The sequence below is a fragment of the Coffea eugenioides genome, chromosome 9 (genome assembly GCF_003713205.1).
Source record: "Coffea eugenioides isolate CCC68of chromosome 9, Ceug_1.0, whole genome shotgun sequence".
In the NCBI taxonomy this organism is placed as follows: domain Eukaryota; kingdom Viridiplantae; phylum Streptophyta; class Magnoliopsida; order Gentianales; family Rubiaceae; genus Coffea; species Coffea eugenioides.
Genome location: NC_040043.1, coordinates 41,450,390 through 41,461,972, shown reverse-complemented (window position 1 = coordinate 41,461,972; position 11,583 = coordinate 41,450,390). Strand labels below are relative to the sequence as shown.

General features: G+C 38.0%; 3 protein-coding genes across 4 annotated transcripts; all 3 read right to left on the bottom strand.

The window, feature by feature from the left end:
* Window positions 1–629: 629 nt before the first annotated feature.
* Window positions 630–1,468, bottom strand: LOC113748422 (enoyl-CoA delta isomerase 1, peroxisomal-like). The gene has a single exon (XM_027291973.1). The coding sequence runs from the start codon at window positions 1,466–1,468 to the stop codon at window positions 728–730; it is 741 nt and encodes a 246-aa protein (XP_027147774.1). The 3' UTR covers window positions 630–727.
* A 1,680-nt stretch (window positions 1,469–3,148) lies between these two features.
* LOC113783065 (enoyl-CoA delta isomerase 1, peroxisomal-like) lies at window positions 3,149–5,101 on the bottom strand. 2 transcript variants are annotated; one of them, XM_027329088.1, is made up of 2 exons: window positions 4,919–5,101; window positions 3,149–4,170 (listed from the first exon to the last, which is right to left on the bottom strand). In XM_027329088.1, exon 2 carries the CDS (start codon window positions 4,123–4,125, stop codon window positions 3,403–3,405), a length of 723 nt encoding a protein of 240 aa, XP_027184889.1. In that variant the 5' UTR covers window positions 4,126–4,170; window positions 4,919–5,101; the 3' UTR covers window positions 3,149–3,402. The 2 variants fall into 2 exon arrangements, with proteins under 2 accessions (XP_027184889.1, XP_027184888.1); XM_027329087.1 differs by lacking the exon at window positions 4,919–5,101 and adding an exon at window positions 4,763–4,836.
* A 51-nt stretch (window positions 5,102–5,152) lies between these two features.
* LOC113783063 (pentatricopeptide repeat-containing protein At4g33990) lies at window positions 5,153–9,081 on the bottom strand. The gene is made up of 2 exons (XM_027329086.1): window positions 6,258–9,081; window positions 5,153–5,232 (listed from the first exon to the last, which is right to left on the bottom strand). The coding sequence occupies exon 1, from the start codon at window positions 8,778–8,780 to the stop codon at window positions 6,330–6,332; it is 2,451 nt and encodes an 816-aa protein (XP_027184887.1). The 5' UTR covers window positions 8,781–9,081; the 3' UTR covers window positions 5,153–5,232; window positions 6,258–6,329.
* Between the last annotated feature and the right edge of the window lie 2,502 nt (window positions 9,082–11,583).

Sequence of the window (11,583 nt, the reverse complement as noted above, 5' to 3'; positions counted from 1 at the left end):
TATTTTAATTGATTATAAATTTTGATTTTAGATGATTAAATTTTTTAATGCTCTGGATTGTTTTTGTATTCTGATTATGAATTTTTTAATGACTAAAAACATTAAAATCTATAATCATCCAAAGAGGAGTTTTTGCTGATCAATTTCTATAATTAAATTTTGTAAAATCTAAACAAGGTCAAGGCCATCCTAGGAGTTAGAGGACACGAAAAATAGAATGAATATAAATGCTTCAAGAACTCATACTTCAATTTTGATTGGAGTTAATTTTTTTTTTTAAGCGAGAAATCTTAAATCCAGACTCCCTACTTACAATACCTCTTCTTTACCACCAAATCCAACCCTCTCCAAATTAATCATTATTCAAAGAACATTTCCCCATTAATATGACATCTTTGTTATTTAACTATATCTTACAACAGGAAAAAAAAGAATAATTAATCCTAAAAAGTTAAATAGGTACAACAGTACACCACATACATGCAAGGAAATGAATTCAAAGCTAGGAAAAGCTATCTTTAATCACGATTAAAGAAAACTTTTACTGCCATCACTAGAAAGTTTTTTGGTTTAAGAATTAGAGTACTAGGTAAAAAGTTTCAATAAAAAATTTATTTTTTGCTTCAACTTTATTGGTCTTACTTGTAAACAACTAGATAATAAAAAAAGCATGGGCCATATCAGATACATGCAAAGAAATGAATCCAACAGCAAGAAGGTTTTCAAGTCACAGCTTGGACAAAGTCTTAGCGACGGATTCCGCAGGCTTTTCATCATCACCGCCGGCACCGGTTTCATGCGAACGAACCGCAGCCAGCACCTCAGCAAACACCATCCTCCTGTTTTCGCTGTATACTTCTCCGTCCCATTTTCTCTTCACCAACGCCTCCCCTAGTTCCACAGCTGCTTTTACCGTCTCCTCTGCACTAACGTGAGCCGAGCTAACAACGCCCATCTCCATTCCCATCTCAGCCGTCAACTTAGCCGCTTTCAAAACCACCTCGCGCCAAGCCACCGGTGACTTGGCCTTGGACTTCAACAAAGTCACAAACCATGGCGGGATCACAAGCCCAATATCCAGCTCACTCATGTAAAGAAAACCCCGATCTTTGCGCATTAGGATGTAGTCGTGGGCCATGGCGAAGGCGAAGGCAGCTGCTGAGGCATGGCCTGTGACGGCGGCGATGGTGGGCATGGGGAAGTTGATGAGGTCGGAAATAAGACACCGGAGCTTGGCGTCCATGAGCAGTAACCGGGATCTGTCGGATTGGGCCCATGCAAGATCATAGCCGTTAGAGAAAAATTTTCCTTGGGCTGTGGTGATGAGGGCGGAGGGGCCACTACACTCACCCCGAGCACGGTGCAGAGCCTCCCTGATGGAGTCTATCAGCGTTGGGTTCAACCGGTGCTCATCATCACCGATGATGGTTAAGATGAAGAGGTTGCCTCTCTTCTCAAGAGTGCACATATTTTTGTACTACTAATTAACAACTAGTACTATTATTGAGAGTTAGCCCTCTATACGTAGATTAATGAGCTAACATTTTGTTTATGGAGACTTTATTATGGTATAGGGAGTATGATCAGCCTAACAAGCAAAGTTTTTATTTATTTTTTTGGCCAAGTCAGGATAGGCAGCTGTAATCAGAAACAAACAAGCAAGAGTATTTTCAAACAAGATGGTCAGCAGTCAGCCTGATTTTGGGTTAGTCAATCCACAAAGTAATACGTAATTCTTATAATGAAGTGATATTTGCACTGAAAAATAAAAGTCCAGGCACTCTACGCTTGTTTATTTTAGTTAAAAATGACAAAAACATCTAAAACCTGTATTCTTTAACAAATTGAATACCAAAAATACCTCCAAGGCATAGTAAATGATAGCTTTTGCATTATTTTTTTGTGAAGACCACTAAACTTTTGATTACAAAGTTCTAAAACTTAATGTAAATAGATTCATGCACACATATAGTTGGTTAAAGTTGTAAAGTTCTAGTAAAGAATAGTAATGAACAATTCCAAAAAATAATACACAACTTCAAAACCCAAACCACAAAGAATAATAGTTTACTTATGAATTACTAAATATTTTATAATCATACAGCATTTATAGAATAATATTTTAAAAAAAATTCATCCGTTATTAATGATACAACAATTTAGGGCTAGTGTAAGACTAGTGAAAATTGAACAAATTGAAAAGGAAATAGGGAGAGCTATCAGCAAATACATAAAAAGGGCCAATTTCGTCTCTTAAAACATTTTATAGGTTTTCTGTGTCATTTCATTAACTAAAAAATAAGAATGGAGTACCTAAAACCAGTTTAAAGTGCCAATATCATTTGCCCATACAACTTATATTATAATAGTTATAGAAAAGGTAGATAGCATTAACTTGTATGGTGCATTTTTTTTTTTTAATTGTAATAGGTACAGGTATCAGAGTTCATTAGCTCATATTAAACCTCGATTTCTTATTTATTTGTATATCCATTTAGGGTTGCAAACGAGTCGAATGGAGTCGAATCGAATTTTGGACTAATCGAGGCGAGTCTTAGCTTAATTTTATAAAACTCAAATTCGAGTTCGAACTCGACGAACTAGCAATTTAAAACTAGAACTCGAGCTTGAAAAAAATAAAAAATAATTATTTTTATTTTTAAAAATAATATTTTTTCTTAATAAATAATAAAATATTATGAATATATATATATATATAATTTTACTATTAAAATAAAAAATAAAAAATATATATATTCGAGCTTGCGCTTAATATTTTGAGTTTGAACTCGAGTTCGAATTAAATTTAGCGCTCGAACTCGATATTAATCGAATTCAAGTCGAGCGTCAATATCGAGTTCGAGCCGAGTTTTGACGCGAAGGGCTTGATTGCAACCTATTTAATCCATTACGTTGTCATTCTTTGCCATCAGGTCAACTCTCAAATTGGTGAACCAACAATTATCCGTAGATGAGCTGTGTCAGCTTTTAAAAAGATAACAATACAGGCCCAAGTTTGGAAGTTTGGATAATTAGAGAAGGTGTCAATCTTGATGTCTAACATGAAGTGTTATTTTCTACTTCTTTATCTTGTCTTCTTGAATCCGTGGTAACCGTCGCCTCCACACTTGCTTTTTTGGCCTTTTAGTTGCACGAATCAATCACGCCTTGCATTATTTTGTAAAGAACTCGTACGCTAGTACAATTTAACAAGAACGACAGCACCTAGAACATAATTGCTCCTGCCCCTAAGCCACCCCAACTAGTATTCCTCCTTTCACAATTTCCACCTCATTTTCCAAAAACCAATACTATTAAAATTAAACATGAAAAAGACAAACGAACAAACATGACTTCTTTTTTTTTTTTTTTTATAGGGTAGGATTATTACAAAGGAATATCTCAGAGTCTTGAAAAAGTCTTGGTTGAGCTCCCATAATCACCCACGGTTTCGTCAAATCCAAGCGTACTCAACACCTCATCCAGCACAGCCGTCCTATTCTGAGCGTACATGTGTCCACTCCACTTCCTTCTCACCAACTCCTCCCCTAGTTTCACGGCAGCGTCAACCGTCTCCTCCGCGCCATCATGCGCCGAGTCGATAATGCCCCTCTCCAGAGCCATCTCAGCTGTCAGCTTAGCCGCTTTCATTATCATCTCCCGCCGTGCCTTTGGCGAGCCAACTTTGCTCTTTATCAAAGCCGCAAACCAGAGAGGAACCTTGTATCCGATATCCAGCTCGCTCACGTAGAGAAACCCTCGATCCTTTCGCATTAGATGGTAGTCGTGACACAGCGCCAAGACGAAGCCGGCTGCGGAGGCGTGGCCGGTGATAGCCGCGATGGTGGGCATGGGCAGAGTGATTAGTTCGGAAACGAGAGAACGAAGCTTGGAGGACATGAGCTGTGCGCCGCCGACATTGCTTCCGGCCCACTTAAGGTCGTAGCCGTTGGAGAAATACTTACCTTGGGCCGTGGTTATCAGGGCCGAGGGGCCAGTAGATTCGGCTTTGACTTGCTGGAGCGCGGCCCGGATGGAGTCGATGAGCGTCGGGTTTAACCGGTGGTCATCGTTGCCGGTTAGGGTCAGTATAAAGACGCTGCCTCGCTTCTCCAGGGAGCACATATCTCTTGGATTTGTTTTCAGATGTTACCCTGAGCTCACAAGTCACTGCAATGATTCTATTTCTTTAGTTCCCAACCTTTTTAAGGGAAGATATTTTTCTAGGTTGTGTCTATTCTCCGGACATATAGGTACCGTAGCAATGGTGCCGAATTTATTGGGTACCATTCATTATTAATTGTTTCCCTAGAACTGTTGTTGTATCTTTGAATTAAATTAAATTTATTGTTTCTTGAATTTATCGAAGAAAAAAAACCGAATCTATCGGGTAATCAGAAGGTGGAAATCTACCACATTTTCACATTAACAATTTTTAAAAAGATGAAGAAATTCAATGTACTAAACAGGCAAATATCATCCATATACGCCGTCTGGAATGCATATACCGACATTTGCACGTTAAACAGTGTGTCAAATTGATAGAACAGTGTTCATTTTCGCAGTTAGATATGAAGGCCAAACAGGATTGCAGTAAAATTTCCCTACAATCTTTTCGTTCAAATTTGACACTTGGAAACAGTAAATTCTCACTCAATTTAGTGATGATTTTGGATGTAAGCAGTAATAAATCAATGTAAACAAAGGATAAGAACGGCAGCTACACAACTCATTGGACATAATTGTTACCAAATAAATTTACCTATTGTCGGATGGGCTGTGAAATAATGACAATTGTTACTTGTTCATGAAGGTTGTCAACTAGCAGCGAAAAACAGACCTTCAAGGAATTGCACGGCAGTGGCCAAATAATCAGAATTGCCAATGGCTGCTTGACTTGTATGAAAAGAAAGCTCACCTAGAAACTAGCATCATTCCTTAGAGAATCATATTCCAGCTTCCTTCTCATGGCAAGACCGACTCAGATGGCTGTAATGTACTGCAGGAACAGGTCTGATTCAAGGAGCACTGGTTCCGCGGAGTTGTCAATTATAGGTTCATGTTCTCCTCCTGAAAAGGATCTCTGCAGTTTACTCTGCAAATCAATATCTCCAAGTTAAAGGAGCATAGAGGATTGTCATCTGTTTTTTAATAGGCAACGGCCTCATCCAGGTTTCTCCAAGTTTTGGAAGCAATTCTGTAGGTAGATCACGATACCATTTGCAAAACTATCTGCAAAAGATCCTTTGAGTTCAGTTCAGTCATTAGTTGAAAAATCAGGAAAGAAAGTCAGGCCTGTCAGCATTTCTGATTTGAAAATGACCAGCTGAGGATTAAGAAAGACTGGCAGATAAAAGGACAATCATGTAAGGTAAATGTTCATGAGATGCATGCTTATTGCTGAGAAACCTTACAGATTCCCTTCTGCCGGGAATAATACAGGGACCCAAAGTAGAACCGTGAAACATTCAAAAATGGAAAAAAATTCAGAGTCTAGATTCACAACTCACTTTAAATTCAGTGACAGTCATAATAATCCAATGAATCTTTCCTGCTCAAACAACCAAAAACAGAAAATCACTCGAGCATTGATAATTTTCTACATTTCCATGTTGACATAATAACTTAAGATTAATTACTAGAGCTTCACAGAGCAGTGATTAACTAATACTAAAAAAGATTTGGGTGTTGGGGAGAGAGAGGGGGGGGGGGGCAGTTAAGGGGGAAAAGAAAGATTTTGCTAGAAATCGGGAACTAGTTACAACATTCCCCACAGTTATCATAGCCACATCACTGAGTCTTGAAAACTATCAACATGCTTGCATTTGGTAAATAGCTTTTTTGATACTTTCTCCCATGTTGGAATGACTTTCACATTTATTTTGACTAAGAATTCATTCAGAATAAACAGGAAAAATTAATTTAAAATGAAGCAAGCTGAATCCAACAATAAAGGCTGGTACTAAAATTGTGGATGAAACCAAAGGAAGAAAACCAGGGCCCATAATAACCAGCTAAAATCTGCAAAACCCAACATTGTAGCATTCTTGAGCTTATCATTTAATGCATCCCTGTCTAAACAATAATCACCCGACACTATTGTCAGTGTCCTTAATATGCTCTTGTTCAGCACTTGACTAATTAAAAAAATTGCAAATTGAGAATATAAATACCTATAACTCTGATCCTAAATAATATACTTCGTACAATATGGCCAAGAATGTTCCTTCAGAAAAGAAACCACTATAAGTTCTTACCCTGGATCTTGGATGAACTTGAAAATCAATCCAAATGGGAAACTTTCAGCACCAAGTAATGACATCCAGTCGTTACCAATAATCTCCACAAGAACAAAATCCATCTTTGAAGTGATGAAAACGGTTTGAATCTCTCACAATAATCTCCCTCTCAGTGATCTTAGATATAAATTTAGTCATATTGTGGCAGTCTCCACAAACACGCAAGTTCTTAAAAATTCGAATAGTGCTTTTTGGGGGTGAATTTAAGATTCCATAAGCAATAGCCAATCTCTCACTGTGACTTGTGAGAATGTTTTCCTTCTCATCATCCTCAACATCCTGCAACACAAAGCTGTAGTCTGGAGCATAACCAAGGTCTTTTGCTTTGGCAGTTAAAATGGCCAGTTCCATGTACATCTCTTCAGACTGTGGATGTCCAGTATAAAATACCTCAATCATATTATTTAGCTCAATCGAGCTCCACCCAGGTGTCTTCCTCAATCCCTTGTCTCTAGCCCATGATCTTACCACATCAACCCCTTCCCATCTCCCAACATTTGCATATATATTTGACAATAAGACATAGTACCCAACATTATCTGAATCAACTTCAAACAAGTGGTGCGAAGCCACTTTACCCAACTCAATATTTCCATGGATTCTACAAGCATTAAGAAGAGCACCCCATACGGAAGCATCAGGAGGTACAGGCATACATTTAATAAAATTGTATGCCTTTTCCAGATGTCCGGCCCTACCATACAAGTCCACCATGCACCCATAGTGCTTCATACCAGGTTTAATTTCATATTCTTGCTGCATCAGGTGAAAATATGATTTACCTTGGTCAACCAGGCCTGAATGGCTGCAAGCTGCCAATATGGATAAAAAGGTTATGTGATCTGGCTGTACCCCCTCATCCAGCATATCTCTGAATAGTTGTAGAGATGTCCCACCGCATCCATGAATTCCATGGCAAGCTATAATTGCATTCCAAGGGACAGAACTAGTCCTGGGAACCTCATAGAATAAAAGCAATGCCTCATCCAGTCTCCCACACTTTCCATACAAGTCAACCAGGCATGTGCCCACAAAGATATCCCAATGTAGACCTCTTTTGAAAACCTGGCCATGAGCTTTAGTCCCTTCTCGCAAGGCTCCAAGATGAGCATAAGCAGGTAAAACACTAACCCAAGTACCCTCATCAGGTGTTATGTTTTTGCAAGGCATCATGCGGAATATTTCAATGGCCTCGCTTGCAAGACCATTTTGACCATAACCTGCGATCATTGTGTTAAACGAAACCACATCTTTAACAAACATTTCATCAAAAACCATGCGTGCAGAGTCCATAATGCCCAGTTTAGCATACATGTCAACAATTGAATTTCCAAGTACAACATCTTCATTAATCCAACATCTCCGTAAAATATATCCATGGATGGATTTTGCAGAAACACAATCTCTAGTCTGAGCAATGCTGGAAGCTATGCTTACCATTGTCAATAAATCTGGCTGAAGTTGATTGAGTTGCATCTGATGAAAGAAGTAGATTGCACAACCTGGGAGATCATTTTGCTCATATGCAGCAATCACTGAGTTCCATGAAACTATATCTCTGAGCACCATCTGATCAAAAACCTTCTGGGCGCTTTCTAATTCACCAAATTTAGCGTACATGTTAATCAGGGCATTGGACACATAAACATCAACTTCCAAGTGATGCTTTATGGCATACAAATGAACCAGCATGCCTCGTAAACTATCATTCATTTGTGCACAAACAGGAAGAATGCTAGAAACAGTCACTGAATCCATCTTAATTCCTTCCAATCTCATTTGATCCAAGATTGCCAACGCCTCCGCTGCATTCCCATTCTGACAGAACCCAGATATCACAGAATTCCAGCAGCCCATATCTCGAGATGGCATGTCCTTGAAGATCCTATTGGCAACAATAAACTGCCCAAAGCGGCAATACATGTGGACCAGTGCAGAAGCAACAAAAACATCCCATTCCAAGCCCAATTTGAAAACCCAACCATGTAGTCTCATCCCATCAATTAATCTACCACAAGCTTTCAGAACCGGAGGAAAAGTATAGAAATCAGGCCGAACATCAGACATTGACAACATTTTGTAAACACAATTAACGGCTTCAGTAAATTGGCCATTACGAACATAAGCTGACAACATCGAGTTCCAGCTATAGGTGTCTTTTGTTTGTATCTGATTAAAAGTACTGCAAGATAATGAAACATCACCCAGATGGGCATAAAGATTGACAAGTCTAGTTGTGTGGGACAGTCTCTGCGCCCTCCCTGAGACAATAAGGAGGGCATGAAGCCTCCTAACGATATCAGTTTTGGTGCATGAGCTGAATAAAAGCTCAAAATCAATCTCATTCTTCTCATCCTCAATGTCATTTGGTGGAATCTGAAGGCAGATTGCATTCGTGGAATACCAATGATAGTTGGATCGAACATATGGAAGAGATGTTGAAAAATGCCTACCTTTCCAGGCTGGCAACAATCTGAACATGCCCTAGAGCCACTGCAATATCACAAGGCAAATACTAAATACATATAGTTTATGTGCTGGAATTGGGACAAGGACACAAAGCAATATCGGTAACCAAGTTATTTTAGAAAGACTGAGTACCAAGAGTTATTACAACATTCTCTGCAGGTCTGCTGTTATAGCCTTTTTCTTTTGAATAGGTTTTCAAATTCCATCAGAAACAGGTGACCAGAATCAAGTCTTGTCAACTACTATGGACCTTTCAGATAATTAATTTGCACGGTAAGTCATTACTACATCTTTTTTGCCGAGACGGAATACTTAATTGTGGAGTATTTTCTTCGCGTTGCTCCTTCCTTCCGTCAAATTCTTTCTGAAACATAAAATTTAACTCAACCCTATATCAATAAGAGCTTTATAAAGAAACAAACTTCCTTAACGCTAGACTAAAACCTGCCAATAGTATTGTACTCAGCTGAAGTTACTAAGATATATTTCGTTTTTCTCTGCATGAATGGTGAGAAATTTTTGCAGTGGAGAAGAAATTTAAAAAGATTTATTAAGAACAAAGGTAAATAATCTGACCTCCTAAGACTAGCTTTTCTGCGTTTAATTCCGCCCCAAGTGCTACCAGAAAGCAGGAGTGGAATGAGACCATCGATTGTATGATGTAGGAAACCTCAGAGGAGGAGGAGGAGGACGGCGGGAGTGAACTGATGTTGTACCTTCAAACTTGGGAAATTTGAGGGCGGTGCGTGAAACGCTGCCGTTAAACAGCATTTTCAATTTTCTCTCTTTTTTTTTCCCTCTTTCTTTTTTATCCTTCTTCTTTTTCCTCAGGAAAATTGCACAAATCGTCCCTCACATATTAACGATGTGAAAATTTAGTTCCTAAGAACGAAAACGAGCATTTTTAGTCTATTACAAACAAAAAATGATCAATTTTGGTGTCTGTTAGCTTTTTCGTGTGAATTCTCGACGAATCCAGTCACGAAAACATCACATGACCAACTTTTGAGGGACAAAAAGGGCAAATCACTCAGATCTTGACCAAAATGTAGAGGACCGGTATCTTTTTTCCTTCAAAGCACTTCAAATCCCTAAATTTCTTTGAAGTTGCCATGGAGAACTCCCAAACTTACTTGGAAGGCCAAGTTTCCGAGCTCCGGCGGACTGACACCAGTGAAGAGGTTGGGACCGAGGGTGAGGATTTCAAGACGAGTCAACTCACCCAGTTGGCTTGGTAACTCGCCGAACAACTGATTATCGCCAAAGTCTAAGACTTTGAGCCTCTGAAGCGAAGCAATTGGGGGTGGCAACAAAAATCAGCAAAGAAAAAATCCCATAAGTTTAGATTTTGGTTAAGATGAGTGACTTGCCACCGTACCCTGCTGCTGCGACTCATAAGAAATCCAATATTCTTCTGTTCACATCGCAGAGGAACGGAAACCGATATTCTTTCGGAGACAAAACTAACCTATCCAACAATGGAGGTGGTGTCAAGGGGTTCAATTGCATTGGTGGCTGTCATTTTGCCTCGTTTTAGCCACTACTTTCCCCACCGCCGCTGCCATAGCTAATGCTCCTGCTCCCACCAGCAGCGACGGTACTGCGATAGATCAGGGGATAGCCTACGTTCTGATGCTGCTGGCATTAGTGTTGACATACATCATTCACTAAATAATCTTTGGCGTGCTTCTTCATCAATTATCATCTTTATCACGGCTTTCATTCAGAATCACTTGTACAAAATTTGAAGGAAGAGGGAAAGCAAATGGAAGAAGCAAATATCCAATTTTCAACCAAATTCAACATTGACTTTTGACGGCACATTAGATAGAAGAGGCAACATTTATTCAAAAATTTGGACTCGATCGATGATTTTTATTTTATTTTGTTTATCCTTTATCATTTTCCGAAGTAGCCAGATTTTTTTTTATCGGGTTTTTGGTTTGTATAGTTTCTTCGTAGTTTTCTTTTCTTTTTTTATTTGATTGCTGGGGTTTTTTTTCCCAATTTTTATGGGGTCTTTCAATTTTTTGTTTAAAAAAATAAAAAAAAAAAGATGAGTGACTTGCCCTTTTTGTCTCTCAAAAGTTGGTCACGTGATGTTCGCATGACTGGATCCGTCAAGAATTCACGTGAAAAAGCTAACAGGGACCAAAATTGATCATTTTTTGTTTGTAATAGACTAAAAATGCTCATTTTCATTCTCAGGAACTAAATTTTCATATCGCTAATATGTGAGGGATGATTTGTGCAATTTTCCCTTTTTCTTAAGTAACTTTCTTCAGTATTTTTAAGGCAAGGAAAGGAAAGTAATTCCTTGTTTTTCCTTCTTCTTTTTTCTTAAGTAACTATCTTCATTATTTTTCAGGTAACGGATCTTCTGTCCTACATTCTGTGCCACTATTTGTTTCACTTTTTATTATATTACTATTTCTCCTTCATAAACATCATATTTTAATTCTTTTTAAATTTTTTAAAATCTAATAACTATTAACTGAGTAATACACAAAATTTAACAAACTCACAAAATAAAAATGCATAAAAAATGAGATTTTAAAGAATTTTTTGCTGTATTTTTAAATTTTCTATTATATATTACTTTTTAAAGTTATTGTATTTATGTTTTACTCAGTTAATAGTCATTGAATTTTAAGAAAATTAAAAAAGAACTAAAATATAATATTTATGAAAGAGAAAAAGCAATATAATAAAAAATGAGACAGAGAATAACACAAAATGTAAGACTGAAAATCCATTGCGATGGGAAAAGGACCTTCATTTTTCCTTTCTTTGAAGAGGAAAAGGAAAGTATAGA

What these genes read in the sequence shown, in the direction of transcription:
- LOC113783065 (XM_027329088.1), bottom strand. Translation starts at nt 4,125, where the DNA reads ATGTGCTCCCTGGAGAAGCGAGGCAGCGTCTTTATACTGACCCTAACC.
- LOC113783063 (XM_027329086.1), bottom strand. Translation starts at nt 8,780, where the DNA reads ATGTTCAGATTGTTGCCAGCCTGGAAAGGTAGGCATTTTTCAACATCT.
- LOC113748422 (XM_027291973.1), bottom strand. Translation starts at nt 1,468, where the DNA reads ATGTGCACTCTTGAGAAGAGAGGCAACCTCTTCATCTTAACCATCATC.